The 27,821-nt window shown below is 37.0% G+C and overlaps 1 protein-coding gene across 4 annotated transcripts in view; it reads left to right on the top strand.

Annotated features, from left to right (window-relative positions):
- STK38L (serine/threonine kinase 38 like) overlaps nt 1-27,579 on the top strand; it is a 70,824-nt gene extending 43,245 nt beyond the window's left edge. For 2 of the 4 annotated variants that reach the window (XM_079774635.1, XM_079774634.1), the window contains 13 exons: nt 7,295-7,439; nt 11,105-11,156; nt 14,135-14,257; nt 14,470-14,553; nt 17,204-17,327; nt 19,101-19,255; nt 19,559-19,661; nt 19,838-19,899; nt 22,216-22,333; nt 22,765-22,888; nt 23,869-23,964; nt 24,802-24,893; nt 24,995-27,579. In XM_079774635.1, the coding sequence (XP_079630761.1) occupies nt 7,306-7,439; nt 11,105-11,156; nt 14,135-14,257; nt 14,470-14,553; nt 17,204-17,327; nt 19,101-19,255; nt 19,559-19,661; nt 19,838-19,899; nt 22,216-22,333; nt 22,765-22,888; nt 23,869-23,964; nt 24,802-24,893; nt 24,995-25,122 (1,395 nt within the window). In that variant the 5' untranslated portion in view covers nt 7,295-7,305 and the 3' untranslated portion in view covers nt 25,123-27,579. Of the gene's footprint in view, nt 1-7,294; nt 7,440-9,984; nt 10,035-11,104; nt 11,157-14,134; nt 14,258-14,469; nt 14,554-17,203; nt 17,328-19,100; nt 19,256-19,558; nt 19,662-19,837; nt 19,900-22,215; nt 22,334-22,764; nt 22,889-23,868; nt 23,965-24,801; nt 24,894-24,994 lie in introns of those variants that run through there. The other 2 variants (XM_079774636.1, XM_079774637.1) reach the window with 2 other exon arrangements.
- Nucleotides 27,580-27,821: the final 242 nt, after the last annotated feature.

Genomic DNA, 27,821 nt, shown 5'->3' on the forward strand with positions numbered 1-27,821 from the left:
TTTGATTTATTTATTGATTTTAGAGAAAGAAGAAGAAGAGAGAGAGAGAAACATCAATTTGTTGTTCCACTTATTTATGCATTCATTGGGTGACTCTTAATATATGCCCTGACCCAGGGATGCAACCACAACCTTGGTGAATCGGGATGATGCTCTGACCCAGTGGTCTGCAAACTCATTAGTCAACAGAGCGGCAAACCGTGGATCACAAGCCGCAGTTTGCCGACCAGTGCTCTAACCAACCCTAGCTCCCTTACCAGAGCTTCTTCCTCTTTGGATTGCACCTCAGAGAGGAAAGAAGTTGTGGCTGTTCTAGCATTAGGGACCAGCATATATGGTATTTAACCTAAAGACTTATAGCCTACGACATAATGGTTACAACTAATGATGAATTTAGGAAATTTTTTATAACCCAAGGTAGTACAGTAGTATTAAAGATACTCTTTCATCTGAAATGTAATATGTGAAAACTAAGGTGAAATCACCAGTTTAATAGTGTGTTTTACCAGTCATAAAGCAGTTCGGTTTTCCCACTTTGGTAAATGGTTAGAGACACCACCTCTATTTATAGATGGCCTGAGTGCCAGATTTTTTATCGCCTTTCCCCAGGCTTGGTAAACGAAAGAATGTTGGACTTAACTATTATTGGTAGTGTCTCCATTAATGAATAGGGGAGTCTGGAGAAAACACGTGAACAGGAAATTCAAGGGCACCTGGTGTTGTTTTTATCAGTCCAGGAATTCTAGACTTGCAAATTGTATCCTGTTCTTTTTCTGGCTAAAGAAAGGGCTTTAATAAAAGACAAAGAACAGTATTAAATCCACTAGAGGAATAAATTTGCAATATAATAAGTGCCAGTCATCTAGATAATTCTTTGTAATAATTTGGTCACTTTTGTTCTTAGTTTTGTTAAATTAGAATTTTTGTAAAGTCTATTTGTGTCTGGTAACAAGAAAACATTTTTCCTTAATTTTAAAGCTCATCTCTAAAAGATGCTATTCATTCAAGAATATGGGTAGAATTTTTGGCCTTTTCTGTAATTGTACCATTCAAGTAGGGCTTGTTTCTGAAGTTTAACGTAATACTAAATGATTCTCTAGTTTATAATCCAAAGGAAATTATTATATGTGAAACATTATTGAAAATCCATTAAATTTAAGTTCAGTTACTCACCATCACTTATTTATAAAATGCCTACTGTGTGTTCAGTACTTTGCCAGATGCTGTAATACTTTCATTACAAAGATAAATACACATAGGATTAGCTGTGATTTGGTTTTTAAACAAGGTATATAAACTTGCATGTATGTGTAACAAGAATGGAAAAACACATACTGATCATGGTTAAATTATAGACTGTCTGGAAGTTGTTTCATTACTTGATATCCACTTCTGGATTTTGGAGTTGAACTCATTACATCTTCCTATGATGGGAGAAACCTGATCTTCTGTTTCTCCCTCTTTTATAAAGACCTCAGGTTCATAAATTTTTATCTAAAATAATTCACATTTATTTCTGTATTATTAATGCAAACAATTCCTAGTTGTTTGGAATTATTTTGAATTCCCTAACTTTTTTTATGTTTCGTAAAATTTTCCCCAAATTTTTGCTCAGTAATATTTCTGCCTATCTCTAGTCCCCCAATATTGTTTCATCCCAGTCAGCAGCAGAGGTTAATATTGGCCATCTCCAGCTACTTTAAAGTGGGCAAAATTGCCCGGGCTAGATAGTGAATAGTCTTTTTAAAAATTTATTTTAAAGATTTTGCCTTATCCTGATGCCATGAAACATTTAAATTGAATAACAATTCTCTTTTTTCTGATGCATGCTCACTGAGCAGTCTTCTGACCCTCATTATGGCTTTGCATCCAGCTTGTCTACAAGGACAGAATGCATTTGCAAGAAGATGAAAGGATCTGTTCCTTGTTACTCAATTTCTTATTGTGTAAATCAGTCAGTTGACATTGTGTCTTGTATATCAGTCTCTCCTGAACTCTCTTAGAATAGAGTAGCTTCCAGAATGTGATTGCCCTGGGACACTGGCAGTGAAGGTCAGACCGTGCCCCTTGGTGGACTGAGCAGAGCAGCCTGTTCTAAAAGGCCCCTTGGCTGCCAGTCAACTGCCTTCCAAGACCGCACCCTGAGTCCATTATATAGCTTTCTTTTTGACTTCTGAAATATTTACTCATGGGCTATTTCTTCGTGTGTTTTTCTCAAAAGGCATTATAAAATGTTTTGTTTGCTTTTTCATCATAAACTTTTTGAAAGGAAAATATAGTCCTTGGACAATTAGAGTTGGGTCTTGACTTTTTTTCCTCCTCATAACTGGCAAACCAATTTGAAAACTATCATCTACAGATCTGGACAAATTAGAAAGCACTCTAAAATCCCTAGGCATTGCTCTTTATTAGAACTTCTGTGCCCGCCCCCACCCCAATGTTTGTTAAAAAATAAAGTAACAGGCACTTTTTTGCTAGTGTTTGAAGAGAATTATGTATGAACTCAAATTTTATATGCCTAAAGAAGGCTCCCTAGAATACTATTGCAAATTGTATACCTTATCACCTTTTTGATGATTTAGGGTGAATCCTATCTAATAAAAGAGTAATATGCAGATTGACCATCACTCCAACACACAATATAGCTGCCCCCATGTGGTCAAAGATCCTGCCCCCATGTGGACACAAGATGGCCACTACAAGATGGCCAGCAGGGGAGGGCAGTTGGGAGGCACCTGGCCTGCAAGGGAGGGCAGTTGTGAGGGACCAGGCCTGCAAGGGAGGGCAGTTGAGAGGGACCAGGCTTGCAAGGGAGGGCAGTTGGAGGTTATCAACCCTGCAGGAGAGGGCAGTTAGGGGTGACCAGGCTGGCAGAGGAGGGAAGTTGGGGGCAAACAGGCTGGCAGGGGAGCAGTTAAGCATCAGCCAGGCTGGCAGCGGAGTGGTTAGGGGGTGATCAGGCTGGCAGGCAGAAGCGGTTAGGGGCAATCAGGAAGGCAGGCAGGCAAGCAGTTGGGAGCCAGCAGTCCTGGATTGTGAGAGGGATGTCCGACTGCCCGTTTAGGCCCGATCCAGTGGGATCGGGCCTAAACGGGCAGTCGGACATTCCTCCAGGAGTCCCAGATTGGAGAGGGTACAGGCTGGGCTGAGGGACAACCCCCCACCGTGCACGAATTTCGTGCACCGGGCTTCTAGTAGTTACATAATAAAGATGCTGGGAAGTCTTGCAACAAGAAACTTGTTTAATTTTGTATAATCGGGATTTTCTCAAATTATTTGAATTCCTCAACTTCTAATCTATCCTCCCCAGCTTCATTCCCTGCTCCCCCAACCCCCAAATCCCAATTAGCAAACAGGGTTTAGGATGTCTGCTAAACACCATCCCTGTTCTATTTTCCTTCTTTGATTTTTCTGCATCTGATCCTGATACATAGAACATGAACCCAGTGATTCTGATATTTCAAAAAATGGGTTGATGGTGTTATCATCATAATTAACTAGTTCAGTGGTCGGCAAACCGCGGCTCGCGAGCCACATGCGGCTCTTTGGCCCCTTGAGTGTGGCTCAACGTTAGAACCACTTCTTCAAAATAGACTCGCCCAGGCCGAAAACCGACTTCTGCGCATGGGCCACGAAGTTTCAGTCGCACTGTACATGCGCGCCCGCACGTGGTATTTTGTGGAAGAGCCACACTCAAGGGGCCAAAGAGCCGCATGTGGCTCGCGAGCCGCGGTTTGCCGACCACTGAACAAGTTTATCAATATTAATAAGGGAAAAAGAGCAAAGGGAGAGTCAGACACTGTAGGCATGGTCACCTGGGCAGCTTTCCCAGGAAGCTACAGCTTCACGTTCCCCAGGGAACCACCTGTCCATTCCCTGCAGATCACTGCGGAAGGGATCGAACAAAGGGGGAGGTGGGCACATGCATAGTGAAGTCAGGGTGACATAGGGAAGGTGCTTGCTTGTCAGTCTAGCTGGGAACAATGGATTGGCTAGGGGGTGGATCACATCAGAAACACTCAAAATCTTGAATCGTTTAAATCCCTAGACAAAAGTTTCCTCTTTCTTGCTCAAGCTTGGTCTCTTGTTCTCTCTTCTCTGTGACCTGCACTCGCCCATGGGCTCACCTGTTCTCTCTCCAAAGCCATGTGTCTTTAAGCAACCGCATGGCCCATTGCTGTGTGAACACCACAGGCAATGGACTACAGCTGGGAACACAAGCTATGCTAGCCAGATGCTGGACTATGCTATACTTTGATATGGAGCAGAAATTCTGGACAGTGGCCTTCATTCTGGCCCTGCGGAAGATAAGATTAGACTTCTTCCATGGCAGGACAGACAGAAATGGGATCTTGGAGGGAACCCCATTAATTTTACATCATCAATAAAGCTTTCCATGAAACTCCATCCTCCTGTCGGGGCCTCGGGAAATGCTTTTCCTCGCGGCACCCCAAGAACTCCACTTCCACTGACCCTGAAACATAGAATATGAGCCCAGTGATTCTGATATTTCCAAAAATGGTTTGATAGCATTGCCTTAGATAGCATTACAAGAAGAATAGCTTAGCACTTAAAAAGCATTTGGCTGTGATAATTCTTGGGTTTCATTTATTTTTATTATTTATTGTCTTTAAAAATAATACTATTATTTTTAAAGCATTTAGTACATTTAAAATATTAAACTAAGTGCTTAAAATAATGTTTTACATTTGTATAAGCCATTATGGTTTTATCGTGTATTATCTCAGATGGCCTGTGAACTCGGCAGAACAAATACATAATGCCTGTCTGGGGAAAAGTGACAAGTTCAGAGCGTTCTGGTGATTTGAACAAGAGCATATGATCACTTAGTAGCAGGGCCTGGATTAAATCTCTGAATTTCTGGCTTCTAGGTTCAGTAATTTCTTTTTCCACAGTTGCTTATTAATCAGTCTTTATTACTTTTATCCAATTCTTTCAGCTCTTTCTCCTCCCCCATTTGATAGGTTGAGTCATTCATTCATTAATGCCTGCTATGTGTCAGATACAGTGCTGTTGTGGTAAATACTCAAAAAATGAATCAGGAAAAGTTTTTGCCCAGAGATGCTCTTAGTTTAGTGGGATAGAGAAGTGGAGTGATAAGCACCAGTACCTGAGATACATTGGTGCAAATGCTAGAGAACACATCTGAAAAAAAGAGACCTAATACAATGTTAGGTCTCTTCTGGTAGGGCATGTTAGAGAAGTCTTCACAGTAAGGTTGTGCCTTAAAGAATCAGGGATCCTGTGAAGACAGTTCAGGATAGGCCCTGGCCAGGTAGCTCAGTTGATTAGAGGGTTGTCCCCCATACGCCAAGGTTGCGGGTTCAATCCCCAGGTAAGGCACATACAAGAATCAGCCAATGAACGCATAAATAAGTGAAACAACAAATCGATATTTCTCTCTCCCCTTTCTTTCTCGAAGGAAGGAAGGAAGGAAGGAAGGAAGGAAGGAAGGAAGGAAGGAAGGAAGGAAGGGAGTAGTTCAGGACATAACTGATTCAGGGATGGGTCATGTGAGGCCTTGGAGGCATGAAAGAGCCAAGCATGTTGGGAGAAGTAGGCAATGAGCAAGTGGAGCAGCTAAGGCTGGAATGGCAAGTTGGAGATAGCATTTGGAGTTGGAGTTCTAACTCCACAGCTCACTAGCTATGAGACTTTTCTAAGCTTTAGTTCCTTACTTTACAGGGCTGCTGTGAGGCTAAAATGTAGTCATGCATAAGAAGGTGCCACTATCTTAAATCCTCAGGAGGAAAAAGGGAAATTCAGTAATAAAATATCATAAAATTCCTGATATCTACCAGCATTCAATGTATGTGAGTTATCCTTATCATGCTAAATTAATTTGATTTGCTATAGGCAGTAAGGAAACTGGAGCAATTTTAAACAAAGAATGTGATCAGCTTTTGTTATAAAAAATTTAGAGTAGTTAGCAGAGGAACAAATTTCTGATGGTAAAATAACAGATTGATTGTGTATGGATTTGCAGGTCCTGCAATACTTTGAGGTATAAACTCAATAAGATGACTGTGGAACTGGAGATTGTTTACTTTTAATCTGTATTTGACATTGAAGCACAGGAAAGGCTTTTGGTTCATTCCATTATCCCTGGATTCTAGTGCAGTTCAGGCCCATATACAGGGTTGGTATCTGCGTAGTTAAGGAGAGGTGGGTGTTGGGGAGTAGGTAGCAGGTTTGGGGGAGTATGTTTTCACTAAAAATGCAATGTTGGATGCTCACTCTTTGCAATCTGGATCTTCTCTAGGTTGTTCTGTTATGATCCCCATGCAAATAAGCAAAAATCTCTTTAACATATGGGAATATTCTCATTTTTTTGTCAAGATGTAGACTGTGGTAGGCAAGTCTCTTAGGGTCAGTGTCCGGCAAACAGCCACCAGAGTTCAACAGTCCCCCTATGAAGCAGCCTTTTTATTACATTCCTTATCTTGTCCACTTGTACAGGTTATCTTCTTCAGACCAGTACTTTGGCTGTCCCAGTGCTTTTTCAAAGTTGGCACTTGAATGGTGTTAATTAGACATACACAAAACTTCCGCATTGTCACCTGGCTTAATTCACACTTTTGTGTTTCCTGCGTGGTTCCTACAGGCATTTCAGTGTCTTTTAAAAATGAAACGGACCTCCTAGTTTGGAGAAGTATACTACACCTTGGTATAGTACTATCTGAAATGACAGAATTCAGAATGAAATAGGACAACCGTGGCCTCTGTCTAAGGAGCTTCTTTCTAAAAGTATTTTCCCCTGATAAGAATTGCTTTAGACTGATGTTTGTGTGCTTATTGATGCAACACTTCATGTTTCATAACATTTATATGGAAGAAGCTATTTCTTACTATTTAATTAAACTACATTAACTCTTAGGAGACATATTTATTGAGGACATAAGTATTATCAAAATCTTGTGGGTTTTATTTAGTAACCAATAAAACAAAATAGATTGACCCTTTCTTGTTTGAATGCTTGTTGAGTACAACCTTTTGTGCGTGCATGTATTTATATTGTGCATAGACTCCCACTGATGCTTCTTTACTGTTATTCAGCCCTGGTTTTGCCAGTACAAAATTAATTTCTATTGCTTTAGGAATGGAGCATCTTGCTTTCTTTTATAGCATTGTATTGTTAATAATGTGAAAGATTTGGATATATTAATTGTTAGGGTCAAATTTTGCTTAGTAGAAATCAAACCATTTCTAGAGTCTGTTATAAGGGATAAAAACTTTTTTCTACTGAATAATTTGTGTTTATATGTTATTTCAGTTTCTGTTACTATGGCAATGACGGCAGGGAGTACCACCACCTTTCCTATGAGCAACCATACCCGGGAAAGAGTGACTGTGGCCAAGCTCACGTTGGAGAATTTTTACAGCAACCTAATCTTACAGCATGAAGAGAGAGAAACCAGGTATAGTAACAACTAGTCAAAATTTTCTGTTTAAATAAGCTGTTATGCTGCAAGTGGAATGTAAATATGTTGCCCATTGATAATATAAATATTGGAGATCCATCCCTGTGTGTTGCTTTTAACTTTCTTATCCTGGCAGTGGACCTAATTATTTGTTTTATTTTTGCAGAATAGTTTCTTGTCCTGTGAACCCACGTACTTATTTCAAATGAGATGTTTTAAACAAAACATTTTCAACCATGAAATTATGATATAGCTTTTTACTTTCTTTTAGAGGGTTGAATTATGAATAATTGACTTTAATCCAAAAACATTTATAGTGTTGAGTGTATATATAAGTGGGTATAGAAGAATAAAAAATGAAAGACATGTTGTTTTGCTTTCAGGAAACTTAGAGTAAGGAAGCTAATGCACATAGATACTACATGAAAGAGTGAAAAGTATCACTAAGAGAAGGGCCAAGAAGAGAGAGATTGCTTTTGCCTAAGGCAACTGGGATGGCATCATAAATGGTGATGGTGTTTAAACAGGGCTCTAAAGAAAGAGTTCTATTTATACAGACATAAAAGGGAGAAGAAAGAAATAAAAGAGCAAGAGAAAGGGCATTAGAAACAGAAGAAATCACCTTCAGTGCTAACTCAAGCACCGTTCAGTTAAGCTCAAGCTAGAGGCCAACATTTCCTGGTAGTCTTGAATGCTTTGTTAGTGTAGCTTCTCATGGTGGTAGAGGGCCTCCCTGAGTTTTGAACAGAAGAATCAAATGATTGCAGGTGTTTCTCTAGAAGAGTACTTTAATTGTGATGCAGAGAATGGACTGTGGGGGGAGGAATTAGGAACAGGAAAGGCTAGTGATGTAGTCCAGGCAAATAGAAAGGAGGCTTGAATTAGGATTGTAACAGCAACAAAGAGAAGAATTGATGGGTGAGAAAGATGAAAAAACATGGGAACTAGCCAAATATGAAATGTGAGAGAAACAAGTAAATACTGGCTCTGAAATATCATGCCTGGGCAAACGGGTTGGTGCAACTTCAGTGAAACAGGACTCAAGAAGAAGAATCAGGATTAGAACTTAATTTTGGACAAGTCTCACTGCAGATGAGACATAGCTGAGGTGAGAATTGGGACTAGAAGATAAAACAGTTATTCAGAGACAGAGTAAGAAAATATGAGAGGTAAGAAACAGAGACTAGTGAGAAAAGCTAACGTACCTTTAATCAAAGTTCTCAAAGGAAGAGGAAAGAGAATGGAGCTGAGGCAAGTTAAACTAAGAGTTCATCATCCAAAAAAATTCCGAAAGATTCAATTTAGGCAGAAGGAAAGTGACCACAAACAGAAGGTTTAAATGTAAATAAGTGGATAAATCCCAACAAAAGTTGACTGTATAAAAACAATAATAATGACAATGTCTTAGGCATTTAAAAAAAATTAAAATGTTTTCTAACAGTGGACTCTCAGTCAGGAGGGAAGTGGAATGAAAGTGTTCTTAGATCTTAGATATCTTTGTATTTTTAAGAATAGGAATACAATGTAGATAGGGTAAAGATTAATTTCAGACTTTGACAAATTAACTGTACATGTTATTTCTAGGGTAGCCACTAAAAGACCAAAAATGAAGTTTGTAACTTCCAAACCTGTAGAAGGAATGAGGGGGAAAATCAATTCAAAAGAAGGCCAAGAGAAAACAAAAACCTGAAATACCAAATAGCAGGCATAAATAGAAACCACAGAATAAGTTAGAAATAAATCCAAATATAGTAGTTACACTAATTGTAAATGTAATGGAAGCCTCTGGGAGTGTTCACATCATCAAGGGAGAGTGAATAAAGTAGAAGAGAACCAAGGAAAGAAAGACCTATATTTTCTCAGGAGGCAGGCATGAGTTATTTGTCAGAATTTTAAAGGTTCATTGTCTTTTCTTGCTGAAACCTTAAAGTAATTCAATTTTCCCCTCTACTCCTAAACAAAGGAGAGTAAGAATAAAAGCATCTGCTGTTATTAAAATAACACAAACCACAACAGTCTCAGCTTGGTGGTGCCATGGAAGTCATATTAAACAGTGTATACTACACTTGGTAAAGTATATGATTGTCCAACCATTATGCTGAACACCTGACACTAATACAAAATAATATTGAATGTAAACTGTAATTGAAAAAATAAAAAAATTATTGCATTATTAAAATAATAATAAAAATGAATAGTAAAAACAGTTTATACTTTAAGAAAACATGTGATGAATTTTTAAGATTTAACTAATTGGATAAATACCTAACCTAAATAAAGTACCAAGCAAAGAACAAATGCCAGAGCATTTGAGGAGAAAAGCTATTTTTTTTAAAGCTACAAGAGAAGTCATAGGTGTTCCATGTAGGCATGGTGCAAATGAATGAAAATTAGTGCTTCTTGCTCCTGAATGAGATATGATTCCAAGAAGTGTTAGTCTTGGCAAGGAAAGGGTGCAGTAGAGGTCTGAGAAGAATAGAGTTGCTTGTATGTGGCTATCCCTCCCAGATTAATGGTCCTCTTACTCTTTGGATTCTTTCAGCAGAGGAGAAAACTCAAAATCATTCAGCAAGCAGCTCTGCAGGCCCAGAGGTACACGATGGCAGGCACAGAATCCGATGTTAGGCGCTTGTTCCATTCTAAGGTTGGGCTTAGGGGAATAATATGTAAGCAAAAGATAAAAATCAGTATGGTAAGCATTAAGGTACCTATTATAACTGCTGAGGAAGTAGGTGAAGAATATGTTATTAGATCTCATCTCCGTTTGGGTGCTCATTTAAGATATTTTTGCTTGGAATTTTCCTTAAGAAAGAAAAAGAAGTGATTTTGATGGATTAGGAAAGAGCTTACTTTTGGACATCCTGTATAATAAAAGGATAATACGCAAATTGACCCTAATAGCGGAACAACCAGTCTCTATGATGTACACTGACGACCAGCGGGCAGATGCTCAATGCAGGAGCTGCCCCCTGGTGGTCAGTGTGCTCCCACGGTGGGGAGCTCTGCTCAGCCACAAGCCGGGCTGACAGCTGCGAGCGCAGCGGCAGTGGTGGGAGCCTCACCCGCCTCCTCAGCAGCACTAAGGGTGTCCAACTACAGCTTAGGCCCGCTCCCTGCTCCCTGCTGTCAGTCGGAAATCCCCCAAGGGCTCCCAGGCTGCTAGAGGGATGTCTGACTGCCAGCTTAGGCCTGATCCCTCAGGGAGAGGGCCTAAGCCTGTAGGTGGACATCCCCCGAGGAGTCCCGGACTGTGAGAGGGTGCAGGCCGGACTGAGGGTCCTCCCCCGTCCCAAGTGCATGAATTTTCGTGCACCGGGCCTCTAGTACTGTTATAAATAACAAATACTAAACAATGTGAATGATAGTTTCAATCCTCAACCCCTATACCCATGTGGATAAAACCTGGGAAGTTCGTCTTCTAGCATACTCCAAACTAACTAGGAAAAGCTCTCTCTCGGGTTTATCTTTAAGAAAGCCAATACAATAGAAATATTTGTTACAAAATACTTGTTATATTTTGAGAAAGAAAACTATACTTAGTGATTATTTTAATTCAACTTGAAAGTTTTTTTAGCATACCAAATTGAACAAATAAATGTACATTTAAAAATGGGAGTAGTTAGGAATGTATTTAAAATGTAAATTATTTTTCTTTTGTTAAGGCAGAAGAAATTAGAAGTGGCTATGGAAGAAGAAGGATTAGCAGATGAAGAGGTAATGTTAGCTGTGATTGCTGTGACTATAGTTAACAATACTGTATTATGTGCTTGACAGATACTAAGAGAGTGGATCTTAAATGTTCTTACTCCAAAAAAAAAAAAATGTAGTTATGTGAGGTGATGGATACATTAACCTTATTGTAATCATTTTGCAATATATATATGGATCAAATCATCACATTATATACCTAAAACTTACACAATGTTATATGCCATTTCTTTCTTTTTAAAATTTTTTTTTATTTTTATTGATTTCAGAGAGGAAGGGAGAGGGGGAGAGAGAGAGAAAGAAACATCATGATGAGAATCATTGATCCGTTGCCTCCTGCATGCCCCCCACTGGGAATGGAGCCTGCAACCCAGGCATGTGCCCTGACCGGGAATCAAACTGTGACCTCCTAGTTCATAGGTCAACGCTCAACCACTGAGCCACACTGGACTCTAAGAATTAAAACTAATATCATGGAATAGATTTTTTTTTTTAAAGTAATGTAACAACATTATAGGTGATGTCCCATTTCTGTAAGATTATATATTCCATACACTTAGGATTCTCCTTTTTTGCTATTAGCTGTCTCCAACACATAAACATTGTTAACTTGCTGTACTATACAACCTATAAAATATTAATAAACATTATTTCTTTACCTGCTTCTCCCTTGTCTATCAATTTTGAGCATAATTTATGAAACTGTTTAATAAGGTTATCTTTTTCATTCAGATTACACAAGTTTCTGAAGCTAAATCCAACTGCACTCTGTTTATTCTATAACTCATAATGTTAGAAATCTAGAATGTCTTTTAAAATTCTCATATTTATTCATTTATATAATTAAAAGGGGGTGGGGAGAAATGTCTTTACTGCTTTGAAAGACAGTACTACAGTGCCACCATGTGGCCTTTTTTATCTAGTCTTAAAATCTAAAACTGCTTTTTGATCTTTTTGTTTTACTAGTAATTCAGTTTTTTAAACTGTTATTCAAATGGCATTTTTGATTCAAAAAATAGTCTTCACTGTTTTCACTATTGATGTGCTGAGTGTATAACTTCACTTAACTGTCTAAAGATATTTACATTGAAGACATCATTCTTTAGAGAGAGAGGGAAGGAGAAGGATAGAGAGATAGAAACATCAATGAGAGAGCATCGATTGGCTGCCTCCACCACGTTCCTGGGAATCAAACTGGTGATATCTTGGTTCATGGGTCAACACACAACCACAGAGCCACACCAGCCATGTTGAAGACATAATTCTTAATTTGATCTTCTTAGATTAACTTTGTTAAAATTATCAGAATTCCATTGCATTGATGATACACATTTACATATTTCTAATTAATAGTTTACCTAACCCTCTTGAAAGTGTAAACGGAGGGGTAGGGAAGGACTATTTAGTAGTTATACCGTGAGCTGCATGTCAGAGCGATGTTTCTGAGCTGTTATGGTCATTTTGACTTGTCTCCTCCTCAGAACTGAACCGCTGAATGCTTGATAGGGTTCAGTTGAAGATGAACAGGGGTTTAATTTTTTCATTGATTATTTTCATTTCTCACTTTATGTTACCTCTACTAGGAACTATGTCAAAAACAGAATTTTGTTTGGTGAGGAGAAAAACGAAATATAGAATAATGAAACAAATGCCCATTCCAAATGTAACCTTCAGATATTTCATAATGTTTCATCTTAATGCTAGTTATTTTAGTGACTGATGGAGAATGAAGTATGAAATTCCTGACTTGAATATTTTAATGAATTCTTCATGTAATTATCTTTGTTGTAGTTTAATTTTTTCAGGAATTTGTGTGCCAAGTCTCAAGCAGTTTATTAAAATCTTTCCAAGAATAAATTCTACCATAAGTACATCTCGATGGAAACACTCTTGTTTTGTTATTTTGGTGTCATAAGTCTCAGTAGTTGTGACAAGAGCAACCTTGGGATTTAAGGAATTGAAGCAAAGTAGATGTCTTGACAGAGTCAAAATCAATATCAGAATACTATTAGCATTGCCTAAAGTTTAACTTTTATTTTTGAATTAAGTTAGCATATAGATGAAAGAATATCATGATATAGTTAAGATGAAATATTTAATGGCGTATACTTCAATAATAAAGATTTTTCAAATTGTTAAAAAAGTCTTTTAAAGTTTTCTTTAGATTTTTTTATTTGTGCACCGGTGAGGTCCCTCATTGTGGCCAGCAGGGATCGGCTGAAACTGGCAGCCCAACATCCGCAGAGGGATGTAGTAGTGCGCAAAGCGGCAGGCGGCCGGGGAGGAGCCCAGGCCTGGGCTGGGCACCGTGCGCTGCTCCCGCTTATCCCGGCCGCTGGCTGCTCGGTAGGCTTGCTGCTGCTCTGCTGCAGGCACAGCCGCTGCAACTCTGCTCGCCAGCCGTGAACTTGGTGTCTGGCGCCCATTGGTCAGCTGTGTGGCACTCCTGCTGTGGGAACGCACTGACCACCAGGGGAAGCTCCTGTGTTGAGCACCTGCCCCCTGGTGGTCAGTGCACGTCATAGCGACCGGTCTATCGGTCAACCGGTTGAACAGTCAGCGGTTTGCTTAGGCTTTTATATATATAGATACTTCACCTCACTTTTTTGTTGTTGTTAATCCTTACCCAAGGATATTTTTTCCATTGAGTTCTTTTTTTTTTTTTTTTTTTTTAGAGAAAGAGTACAAGGGAAGAGTGGAAGGGAGAGAGAGAAACATCGAAGTGAGAGAGACATATCTATTGGTTGCCTCCCGCACACTCCCTGATTGGGGCCTGGGATCGAACCTGCAACCCAGATATGTGCCCGTAATTGTAATCGAACCCGAGACCCTTTGATGTGCAGGCCAACGCTCTAACCACGTAGCCACACTGGCCAGGGTTTCACCCTCATTTTTATATATCTTGTCTTTTAATACTATAGGTTTCCTTTGAAACAATCTGATTTTAAAGTCTTCTTTTAAACTGTCTTTTTTTTTTTTAATAGAAAAAGTTACGCCGATCACAGCATGCTCGCAAGGAAACAGAGTTTCTACGGCTCAAGAGGACCAGACTTGGCTTGGATGACTTTGAGTCTCTGAAAGTTATAGGAAGAGGAGCATTTGGAGAGGTGTGGTTCTTTTTAAAAATCACTGTTACTGAATATATATCTTATAGATTTAAAATAGATATGTATTAAAATAGTTTAATTTGAATAGAATTCCTAAAATACCATGAATGGCAAATTGCAATACTGTTTTCTTTAAAGGAACCTACCATTTATCCTAAATAAATAGTAGTGACTATTTAACATCTACAGTGTGGTCAATTTTCACATTCTAGGTGCGGCTGGTCCAGAAGAAAGATACAGGCCATATCTATGCAATGAAGATATTGAGAAAAGCTGATATGCTTGAAAAAGAGCAGGTATGTTCTTTAATACATGCAATCAAAGAAATATCTGCTGGCTGATGTTGGAATTTTTAAAAAGAAATCTATGTATCCTACTATATAATCTAGTAATTTTTGATAGCCTGTGCCATTGTTTCTCAATTCTTATAGTTAAAATTTCTTCTGAATTTATAATCTAAGTATGTATTAGTCTGTTCAGGCTGCCATTACAAAATACCACAGACTTGGTGACTTAAACAACAAAAATTTATTTTCTTACAGTTCTGGAGGTGGAAGTCTAAAATCAAGGTTCTGGCAGGCTTTGGTTTCTGGTGAGGGCTCTCTTCCATGCTTGCAGGCAGCTGCCATCCCATTAAGGACCCACATAGCCTTTCCTCGGTGTGTGCACACAGAGTGTGAGCGATCTGGTGTCTCTTCTTATACGATACCAATCCCCTCCCACCCCACCCTCCACCCTCAATGACTTCACTTAACCTTAATTTCCTCCTTAAAGGCCCTTCAAATCCAGTTATCCTAGGGCCGTGGTCGGCAAACTGCGGCTCGTGAGCCACATGCGGCTTTTTGGCCCCTTGAGTGTGGCTCTTCCACAAAATACCACGGCCTGGGCGAGTCTATTTTGAAGAAGTGGCATTAGAAGAAGTTTTAGTTTAAAAAATTTGGCTCTCAAAAGAAATTTCAATCGTTGTACTGTTGATATTTGGCTCTGTTGACTAATGAGTTTGCCGACCACTGTCCTAGGGGGTTGGGCATCATCATGGGAATTTGAGGAAAAACATCCAGTCCATAACAAAATATCCTCTTTTCTGACTTCAGTGAAAATAAAGGATAGTTCTCAGTACCCTCAATCCCTGTCACATATCACAAAAGCAAGAACAGTCTCCTGAGAATTTGCTTATTTTATGTATTTACAAAATCTGTAACCACTCCAATTTCATACTTCTGGGCTGTCTTCCTGTTTCCTGTGACTTAATGCAGTTTCAGTGGTAGCCATAAATCTGAAAACATTACTAGTATTATTTTATGTATTCACCTGTGTTTCTAGCCTGGGTAGACATTCATATGCTATATGTGCTAATGAAGGCCTCTGCAATGGAGTAGAAGGGGAGATGGCACCTCTCTGTACCTAATGCTTTACTTCAGTCTTTCAGTGCCCACCTGAAGCTTACTTTGTTTTTATAGCAATATAATATTAATTTTTCTTTAAATATGGCCCACTTGAATTTTTACTGCATTCTTCCACTTTATTTCTATTTCATTCATCCAACAAGTATTCACATGTTTTAGGTTCTGGGAATACAGTGGTTAACAGGACACACCTGATCCTTGTTTTATAGTAGTGGGGAAAATAGGCAGACCGCTATTCCAAACAGTCATGATTGATAAGTCCTATGAAGAAATTAGTTTTATTTTTTATAAATATATCTTTATTGATTTCAGAGAAGGGAGAAGGAGAGAAAGATAGAAACATCAATGATGAGAGAAAATCACTGATAGGCTGCCTCCTGCACGCCCCATACTGGGGATTGAGCCCACAACCCAGGCATGTGCCCTGACCGGATATTGAACTGTGACCTCTTGGTTCATAGGTCAATGCTCAACCACTGAGCCACACCGGCCAGGCAAGGCTTTTTTTTTTTTTTACCATCTTAGAATACTTTGTAAAAGACAATAGGTGAGAATTTTGAAACAGATCCAGAGAGATTATAAAGTTCTCTAATGCCAAAAAAAAATTTCTTAATTTTCAATTTTTATTATTGTGCTTTGATCTCAGAGCAGTTAGCATACTAGATAGTAATACAGTAATCTGAAATATGATATTTTAAGCAGGTCATATTTTATTATCATGAAAAGGTTTATAAAATATATGTTCTCTTGTGCTTTGGGCCAGAATTCATAGTGATGCACAATGAAAATAGCAAAAGCATAAAATCAAATCTTATTGGTAGTCTTTCAAGAAAGAATGCAAAAACATCTGAAAATTGATTATATGAACTCCACAAATTACTCAGTTTGTAAAATATTCCAGCTTTTAAAATGGATCCCTAGTAATTGTGTATCTGACAAAAATCAGTAGCAAAACCCCACAAAATTACATTAATTTGCTATAGATTATGTTTATAGGTGTTATAGAGGTTGTATGTTATAACAAAAGAATATAAAGTTACTATAAACGTTTCTGCTTCTTAAAAAAAGCAAACCAAATGGTTAAAGACCAAGTCAAGTCCTTTGACTACTAACAGTTAAAAAATAGTTTGCTAAGGACCCTGACTTAGCCAAACCAATTTTTAGAGCATCACTTACTTCTTTTAACATTTAAAAGTCAGAGTAGGGCCCTAAATTTATAAGACAAAGCCAGGATCTTTGCCTAGGTGGAGAATCTGGTCGGAAAGGTTTGAGACTAGTCATTTTTCTACCTTAAAGGCCTCAGCTTCCCCTAATATACCTGTGGATCCCACCTTTTTAGGCCTAAAGATATAAGCTAAAATAAACTTTCCTGAGGTTCTCTGCATTTAATGAGAATATGAACATGCATATATGTTTTAAATTTTTTCTAAAACTCCAGCTTTCCTTCATGACTTCTTAGGAACTGGATGGATAATTGTAAGAGGTAAGCTTGAAAATGTGTAATATGTTACAATTATTTTTTCAAAATACATTCATCTAGGTGGCTCATATTCGAGCAGAAAGAGATATTTTGGTAGAAGCAGATGGTGCCTGGGTGGTGAAGATGTTTTACAGTTTTCAAGATAAGAGGAACCTTTATCTAATCATGGAATTTCTCCCTGGAGGTAAAAGCAAATGTAACAGCAATGACAGGCTGAACACAACCAAATCACTATATGTAATTACAATTTTGTTGATTAGGTTTACTTTGGTATTCCTAGCTCTGAGGTTTATATAGTCAGTCATGGTTTTCCAATAGTTCCTCCCATAATAATGCTAATATTGACAAATCAGATTATTTTGAAGAAAGGAAAACAAATCACTAAAGAAAAACAACCCAATGAGCAAATGATAGCGCACTGAAGAACTCTGGCTAGTCTGGAAAAATATAGGAAAATGTTCAACTTCACCTGTATTCAGGGGAATGCAAATTAAAACAAGAATGAGATACCATTTCACACTCATCTGATTAGTAAGAACATTAAGTCAAATGAGGCTTCGGGGAAACTGGCCTCTCATATATGTAAATTAACCTGTAATCCTAATGGGAGAACAATTCATACATAGCAATAAAGTGGAAAATGCAGGTGTCCTACAATCTCACATTTCCACAACCAACTGTATTCCCTAGAGATTCTCCTCCATGCCCATGTACAAGAGACCTGTAAACGGATGCTCATTGCAGCATTGTCATAATAGTGAAAACCTGAATGCAGGATAAATGTCCATCCATAGAAAGATGGACAAATAAAATGTGGCATAATTATGAGATGAAATATTTTACAGTAGTTAAAAGTCAGGAGCTATATCTGTTTCAACAGTAATATCTTCAGAAACAGTGGCATAATAAAGCAAGCTGTGCAATTATATGTACAATTGATACTATTTGTGTAATTTTTTAAAAACTTGCAAAAGACTATAAATCTATAGATTAATATATAAGTATATGAAAACATATTTTAAAAAGAAGCTGGAAGGATACACATCAAACTAAATGCATAATAATGGTTATTCAGCAAAATGGGAAAGAGGAATAGAATGGGAATGGAGGACAAAAAATACTTCTACTTTATTATTATTTTTTTTAATCTGAAGCATCATGAAAATATATTTTGTCAATTTTGAATGGTAAGTTCACCAGTGTTTGTTCTTTGCCTCCCTTTAAAGAAAAAAATCCCTTGAAAATAAAAGAATGTCTGGCCCTAGCTGGTTTGGCTCAGTGGATAGAGCATCGGCCTGAGGACCAAAGGGTCCTGGGTTCGATTCAGGTCAAGGGCACATACCTTGGTTGCAGGCTCCTCCCCAGCCCGGGCCCTGGTTGGGGCATGTGCAGGAGGCAACCAATCGATGTGTTTCTCTCACATCGACGTTTCTCTCTGTTTTTCCCCCTCTCCCCCACTCTCCCTAAAAATCAATGGAAAAATATCCTCAGGTGAGGATTAACAAACAAACAAAAAAAGAATGTCTGGAGGTAAGTCTTTTAGTGGAATGATGTCCTATTTTTGCTAGCCCAAAGAGCTCTGAGTGTTTTTGAAACTTGAATTTGAAAGAACATATCCCATTTCCAGGTGTGCTTATTGATTCATTTTCCAGTTTAGTAGGTTTTTCTCAGCAACTTATTCTGGATGTTGAGTGATGGATATTACTTCATTATTAGCTCTGCTTTGATTTGATTTCATGTACTTTCTATCTTAAACCCATTAAATGTCATAAAACTTTTGCCTATGCAATGACACTTTTTTTTTATTTGGTCCTAGAAAAGGTTGGAGGTATACTGGGTGGATCCTAAAATTCAAAAATCAGGCATACATTGTGTAGATACAAAGAAAGCATTTACAAGGTATTTCCCTTTTGAGGCATTTCAATACATGATACTTTCCTTTATTTTTCCTTTATAGGGGACATGATGACATTGCTAATGAAGAAAGATACCTTGACAGAAGAGGAAACACAGTTCTATATTTCAGAGACTGTTCTAGCAATAGATGCGATCCACCAGTTGGGTTTTATCCATCGGGATATTAAGCCAGACAACCTTTTGTTAGATGCCAAGGTATGTGAATAAACTGGTGAATTATTAGGTTGCTAGTTATTTTATGGAGTAATAGAGCTAATTTTGTGATTGGAAATGGAAAACTGCAATTTATATTATTGCTAACCTACATTATTTTATAGAATGATGCAATCATTATCATGAAACATTTATACTATTACATTTCATTTGTATGGAGTCTAAGCTAAGAATTTTTATAATAGTTGAATTTTAAAAAGTTTATAATAAAGATTTTGTTTCAAAGTTAATATAATCCACTGATTTTACTAGTTTGTTTTTGTGTGTGTGTGTTTTGTTTTTTAGGGTCATGTAAAATTATCTGATTTTGGCTTATGCACGGGATTGAAGAAAGCTCACAGGACTGAATTCTACAGAAACCTTACACACAACCCACCAAGTGACTTCTGTAAGTTTGATGTGTTTTCGGTTAAAGTGGTGCCGCTGATTTAATTCAGTACTGTTGAGAACTAAAGGGACTCTCTCTTCCTCTCCTTAAACCAGTGCATTTCAAATGTGTATGTGTGTATTTGTTTTGGGGTGAGAGTTTTCCTCATGATAACAATTCTGTCTTGTTGAAAATAGCATTTCAAAACATGAACTCAAAGAGGAAAGCAGAAACATGGAAGAAGAATAGGAGACAACTGGTGAGTTAGCCATGTTTTTAAGAACAGTTTGGTGCCCTGGTTCTAAAATCTCCTTTGATTTTTTTGCTTGATTATTTTGTATCTTTCACAATGAGTAGTACTTACTTTATAGCAATGATAAAGCTTGTTCTGGGATCACACAATTTTCTTAGTTTCTCTGTAGTGTTCCTTGCCTGTAAAGTGAACTGCTGATTTTTAGCTTATAAAGCATATCTATAATTAAATAATTGTCTGGCCCTGACCAGTTTGGCTCAGTGGATAGAGCGTCAGCCTGCGGACTGAAAGGTCCCGGGTTCGATTCCGGTCAAGGGCATGTACCTTTGTTGCAGGCACATCCCCAGTAGGGAGTGTGCAGGAGGCAGCTGATTGGTGTTTCTCTCTCATCGATGTTTCTAACTCTCCCTTTCCCTTCCTCTCTGTAAAAAAATCAATAAAATATATATATAAAAAATAATAATTGTCTGTTTACTAGTGATTAGCACTTTATATAAAACTCACTGTAGTAAGTGTAATTTAGTGACTGCCTGATGATTTCCATTTTTTCGTTTTCCGTACCTGTCCTGATAAAACAAATATCAATCAGCACGTGTAAGATGGTTGTGTATTTCTAAGAACTTTTTTATTGACAAAATAAACAGGAAGCTTAGGGTGTTAACAGTCTTACAATGAATAAAATTAGAAAGCAGACTTTACCACAGATAAATTACTCCTTTAATGTACAATAAAATAACACTATTTTAAAATATTTTTTAATTGATTTTAGAGAGAAAAAGGGAGAGGCAGAAAGAGAGAGAAACATCAATGATGAAAGAGAATCATTGATTGGCTGCCTTCTGCATGCCCCCTACTGGGGATTGAGTCTGAAACCTTGGGCATGTGCCTTGACTGGGAATCAAACCGGCAACCTTTTGGTATAAGGGTTGATGCTCAACTCCAGAGCCTCACACTGTCTATTTTTTAACCCTACACTATTTCTCCTCTATTACTTAGCAAATATAAGAATCTTTTGCCCCTTTTATTCTTTTCCTTTATCCTATAAACTAGGTTTTTGAACATTCTCCAGGTTAAGAACGTGCCTTTTGACTTTGTTTTCCTAACTTCTTATATAATACCTAGCACATACGGACACTCTGTAAATTTGTTAAATTCAACAAAGTGATAAAAATGAAATTAATTTCCTCAAGAAGGTAAATAGGCTGAAAGATAATAGCCTGATACCCTCTCAAACCAAATAAAATGACCTTGGCATTATTGAGATCATTCTCTCATTAGCCCAAGTAATTGCAAGCTTCCTGAGCTTGTAAAACATTTCAGTGTTTTTAAAAGTTTAAAAAATTTATTGAGCTATGCATTAACAAGAAAAACTTTCTTCTACTTTTAAATGAAGATTTTAGATCAGATTTTACAATGGAGAAAAGATTTGCAATATTTCCTACTTTAAAGGGGAAAAATGAACATTGCTTAAAAATATGGTGGGGATTCTATAACCCCCTATTTACAGAATATTTACAGAAGATTACTTCTGTGCATGTTTTACTATTCTTCTGGCCATCATCATAACTTGTATAGTGTTTCCCAAGGGAGAAGTAGAGGGGACTCTATGTATTCTGGACAGGAAATCCTTCCAGAACCTGTATCCCCTGCCCACTAAATGCCAATCATGTTCTCCCCCAGGTCACTGAGATGACAAAATCTGCTGTCACACACTTCAAATGGTCCCTAGAGTACTACCCTTAGTTGAGAACTACCTCTTTAAATTATTTTTGGTAAGACTATATGAATTAAGAATGAAAAACTGCATTGCTTCCTAATGGATGAGCTGTGGCCTGGAATTAGGTTTATAATGAAAATACCTGATGATTATATATATTGTAGGCTGTAGTAGTTTACAAAGCACATTCCTTCTCTTGTTTCCATCCTCATATCAATGGTGCAGGCAGGTATTATTACTTCAGTTTTATGTAAGCAGAGGCTGAGGCTCAGAGAGGGTGATGAACCTGCCTAAGACACATTACTTGAGAGTGGGAGAGCCAGGCCTACTGGCTCAACCTTTTTTTTCTTTTTGAAATGGATTTAGGGCTAAATATATAAATGACTCAATTGTGCTTCTTACAGGACAGAAATCATGTCTTAAATAACATATTATTTGACTCAGTACCTATCACTTAAGCCTTATACATGATAAACATACAAAACAAGTATTAAAAAATGAAAAAGTAACTTCTGTATACATTACTTTTTACAGTAGTGAGCCATATTCCTATGTTTCATAAAAATATATTAAGAATGTTGGTATGACAAGCTGTTCCTTTGCAGGCATATTCCACAGTTGGGACGCCAGATTACATTGCGCCAGAGGTATTCATGCAGACTGGTTACAACAAATTGTGTGACTGGTGGTCTTTGGGAGTGATTATGTATGAAATGCTAATAGGTATGTCTTATAATTTATTTATGTACATACCATATACATTTCCTTGAGTTTACTGATTAAACATATGCAAGATACCATGGGCTAACATATCAAAACTCTTAAACCAATTTCTGACACCTGCCCCCCAATGTTAAATACACAGTGATAGCAATGAGCTCTCTAGGGATCTGGTTTCAGGAAGCGGGTATTTAATTGAACTTCCATGTTTCAAAATTGTATCTGCATGGCCTTTCAGGAAAAAGGGGAAGAATGCTTTAAATTCTTTATTTTATTGACTTCATTAGGAATTTAATTATAAATTGATGACTGGTGGCATTTTTTTTATTGTTAAGTAGAGCACTCGGAGCTACTTTGTTTCTTGTGACACTTATGTAATAGGTTTAGCATATTGGATCATAAGAGCTGATAAACTTTTTTTCTCTGATACATAGGATATCCACCTTTCTGCTCTGAAACACCTCAAGAAACATATAGAAAAGTGATGAACTGGAAAGAAACTCTGATATTTCCTCCAGAGGTGCCTATATCTGAGAAAGCCAAGGATTTAATTCTTAGGTTAGTGGTTAAATCCCTAGAGGAGGTTGTCATATCTTAAAACTTCACAGGTACCCAAAAGACTAAATTGGCCATTTCACTTTTGTGGGAGGGAAAGGACTACCACTGATATATATAATCAAGGAGATCAATAAAGAAAATGTGGGTTTTTTTGTATGTTTGTTTTTTTTAAAGCAAACTCTAAAAAGGAAGTATGCAGGAAAACAACAACATCTAAGAGTTAAGAAGACGGAAGAGGTCTTGTATTGTTTCAAAAGTCACTCCTGTTAGAATGCAATGACCCTATCCCATTAAAGAGGAAGGGAACAATAAATTGTTAGGAGCAGTTCCTATCACAAAAGTCTTTATATGAAATCTTATCTAAGCAAAGGATTCCATTCCATTCTCTTTCACAATTAAGATGAAGTGTTTGATTCTGTTGTGAATGGCTGGAAGGAACATAAATTGGGACAACCTATGGGAATAGCCATTAGCAGCATATTATGAAAAGTCTTTATACTGTATATGACCTTTGACCCAGCAGTTCTACTAGGAATTTTGCTTATCAGATAATCAGATGTGTGTAAAGATTTAGGTATAATATGTTTATTGTGATACTGTTAGTAATGAAAAATTGAAAAAATCTAAATGTTCAACAGTGGTGGCTAATTAAATTTGCACATACAAATCTTAGAAAATAAAGTTATAGAAAAATTTTTAATGATTTTGGGAAATTTTCTCAATAAGTTAAGTGGAAAAAAGTCCTAAAATATAACTATTGGATCAACATAATGTTTTTTAAATTACAGTAAAAGACTAGACAGAAATGGCTTCAACCTGTTTATAGTAGTTATCTCTGAATGATGCAGTTACAGATGATTTATATTTTCTCCCACATTTCCCACAATAAGGAGTTAACATCAATAAGCAAAAAAGTGAAATGTTTGGAATAGAGTACTTTAGATGTAATTTGCATATGATAATTTCTGTTTACTTTCTAGATTTTGTATTGATTCTGAAAATAGAATTGGAAATAGTGGAGTAGAAGAAATAAAAGGTCATCCTTTTTTTGAAGGTGTAGACTGGGGGCACATCAGGTATGTTCATAGGCTTTGAATGGGAAAGGTCAGAGTAAAAAAATGATTTGGTGATTAATTTGTCTCTGATTCTGCTAGATTAAATACAAGAAGTAACACTGTTATAATGTTTTCCGGATTATATAAGTGAGTGAGACTCTAGTGACTATAGCTAAATGGCTGGTTTTAACTGATGTACATTGTAGGGGGAAAATCATATATTGTATACCTGTTTGGATTTTGTATCCAGTTATATGATGAACAGTTTTAGCACAACCAAGATGTACTTACATTTCACTCTATAACCTTTCATTTTTACCATATTTTGTCTCCTTTATTAATGTATAAGATAATAGTCCCTTTTTAAGACATTGTGGGAGAAGTTAAATAATGTTACCTATAAGAATTTGCTTATAGTTGTTAATTGTGAGCATTAGCTTTTACTCAGTTTATGGCCAAACTACATTCAATAGTTCTCCAATAGCAACAGTTTAAAAACAAATCTGATCATGACATTTTCTTCCTTCCCTTTGCACTTAGAATAAAATTAAGGATTTTTAACTGCATTTCAGGACTGAGGCTCTTCACTACAGGTTGCATCTTGTGTGATCTTTCCCACTCTTCCTACCTCACCGCTCTGTCATTTGCTATTCATTCTGACTGAAATGCTATCCTCCTCCCTGCTCTCATTCCTGCCCCTGCCAACCCAGCTCCTTTTCATCTTTTAAGACAGCTTCTGTGTAACTTTCCTGGGCTTCTCTAATATCTGTAGAACAGCATGAAGAATTCTCAAGTAGAATTATTTTTTGGAAAATTAAGAGTTCAAGAAAATCATGGTTACTCAATACCTTTTTGTAGGGAAAGGCCAGCAGCAATCCCTATAGGAATCAAAAGCATTGATGATACTTCAAATTTTGATGACTTTCCCGAATCTGATATTTTACAACCAGGTAAGACAATCGACAACACAACTAACACTATTAAAAATCTATGAAATGATGACATTTTCACTAATGAAATTCTTTTGATCTTGGTTAATCTATCTTTCTAGTGCCAAACACCACAGAACCGGACTACAAATCCAAAGACTGGGTTTTCCTCAATTATACATATAAAAGGTTTGAAGGGTTGACTCAGCGTGGCTCTATCCCCACCTACATGAAAGCTGGGAAATTATGAAGATCACACTCGCCCACAACCAAGAGAACTCAGGTAGCTGCATCACAGGCTTGCTCTGCGTAGGTAACAATACATGGAAATTCTCCCGAAGACGGTGGTGCTTATGACTACAGAGGAAATTCTACAGGATTAGGATTTCTGAGACTACTATAGGAATTGGTTGGCAGTGCCAGCTGGCATTTTTGGGTTTTTAAAAATATTTTATTATTTTTGTTAACTTTATTATACGAAGGTACTGGAATAAAAGAAACGTACATCCCTTTCTAACTGCACTGCCTACATGCGTATTAAGGTCCATTCTGCCTGTGTGTGCTGTGGCTTCATACTGTAACACCTTTAATCGATTCAGGAGAAACACATATCATTTAAAGCAACATAGGCTAACCTGTAGGTAACACTGAAGTATTGCTGTTTTACTGCAAATCTTATGGGTCTAGATAATCAATAAAAGCCATCTTGCATAGTTGATGTTAGAACACTTGCCGTATTGGTTTGGGCATCTATAGAATACATATGAAGACAATTTCTATAATGCTTTTAAGAAATTTTAAAAAGGAAATACACTGGTTATTTAAAAAATAGAACTTATCATTGTATTATGACACAAACTCCACAGTAGGGAGTGACAAGTTTATAACAAGGAGGAAGTTGAACACCTTCACTCAAGCGCTCCACTAATATATTTACTTTGCATTCAGAAATACTGATGACCTTTATATACGTAGTCTGTGTACTCACAGGGGAGATGTACTATATTATATAAAATGTAAAGTTGCTTTTATTGTGACAAGAGGACTTCTTTTTTAAAAAGAGGACATGGCATTATTTTAATTTGATTATAGTGAGTTGAATATGAGAAATGACCAAGAAGGCTGCTTGTAGAACTAGTTTATTTTTTATTAAACTATTTTTTTAAATGTCAAACTTATGATCATGTAAATGGACTTGTAGAGTACAAAGAGTTATTTACTTTGGTTTTCAGAAAGTTGTTACATATCATGGCTGGTTAACTTTTATTTTTTTTAATGAAAAAATTTCCTTTGGTAGTACTTGTATTATTGTGCCATTATTTTCTTATACTCCAGATGTACCAAAGATCCTGAACAGAGTGGATGTTCACAACTAAGTAGAATTTTACTTTCCTGTGTGAATGCTGTATTCAGACATGGCAGATCTTTGATAGAAATCAGCTTATTGAGGGGCAATATTGTTCATGTTTAGCTACATCACTGTGGATACTGTAAGTGGAATTAAGGAGGTAAATGCAGGCCAGAGGGGTTGTGATTAGAGGATAAGGGAGACAGTGTCAGCATCACATTCTTTGGGTATTTCCCTAAGAATTAAGTTATCTTTCTAGCTCAACATTTTAATTCTAAAACGACTCTCTGTGGTTTTGATTTCTTAAGTACTAAAGAATAAGTCTTTATTAAAGAATGGCCTAATGTTCCTCTTAACTGTTGATATAAATTTTTAAAGATATAACAATTATAACCATTACAAATGATATGTGATCAAAATCCAAAATGATGATTTATTTTTAGGAATATTCTTAATTGGGAAGAATTACATAGGATTATTATGCAAATCTACAAATGTTTTTATAAATATTGCTGCTAGGTAGTTCCACAATGTTTCAAAAAGGCCATACTAGGGATTCTTCCCCACAGCCCCCCAATTCTCTTCCCTCCTTCCTTCTTCCCTTCCTCCCTTAAATTGTTTCATTCTAGTATTTGTTTGATACTTGTTATGGGTTCCTCTAATAGTTCATATCTATTTTCTTATTTGAGTCATGTGGCTGAGTAGGAGAGAGAACTATTAAAATTCTGGGGTTATCTCAGTTGTACTAACTCGGTTTTTCTTATTATAACCACCTTTAACTTCTGCTCACATTTATGAAATTTCCCTCACTCCCACTCACCCCCCTCCTTCCTTTTAAAGGACTGTTTAGCTGGTGTAGTAGTGAATGGGCAGTATATGAGGAAATTGCAACATTCTCTAGTTCTAATATGGTAACTATTCTAGTACAGAAAAATATCATTAATTCAAGTTGACGGTGAGATAAAGCAGCTGAATTATCTAAGTTTACTTCTTAATTGACTAAGAATAGAGCTTTTTAGTTTCCTTCTTCTTCATTCTTGTTAACTGGCAGAACTTGGAAACAGTTGTGATTTCCTGGCCGTGAAAGGCAGTTCTGGGAGTTCACTTTGTTTAGTTTCTTATTTTTCCCTGGAGTCAACAGAGTGATTCACAATCTTTGGGGTTTCCTCCTCGTCAAAAGCATTTCTTAAGTGCCTATCTAAAAGCAATTAAAGACTGTGTCTGCCCTTTGGAAACAAGAATTTGATTCCTGATGCAGGTTAGCTAGATAATTTGTGAAGTATCTTTGAGACTGAATTTTCTCTATTGTACATTTCCCATATTTCAGGTGAACGATTTAATTTAAATGACAAAACCCTATCTACCCAACTGGGCATAATGATATTTTCTTTAAATTAGACTCTATTTTGAATTAAAGAGTTTTATTATAAAGTGTGTGTTTTTGGTTTTTCTAAATATATAGAACGCTTGTATAATTCAGATTTATTGATTTCCTGATTTAATGTAGACCAACTTTTTTATTAAAAAAAACCTTTGTATTAAAGCAAGTTATGTTATTTTTCTTTTATGCTTTTCTTACTAACATAGCTTTAAATCTTTAA

This window comes from Cnephaeus nilssonii, assembly GCF_951640355.1.
Source record: "Cnephaeus nilssonii genome assembly, chromosome: 6".
Taxonomy (NCBI): domain Eukaryota; kingdom Metazoa; phylum Chordata; class Mammalia; order Chiroptera; family Vespertilionidae; genus Cnephaeus; species Cnephaeus nilssonii.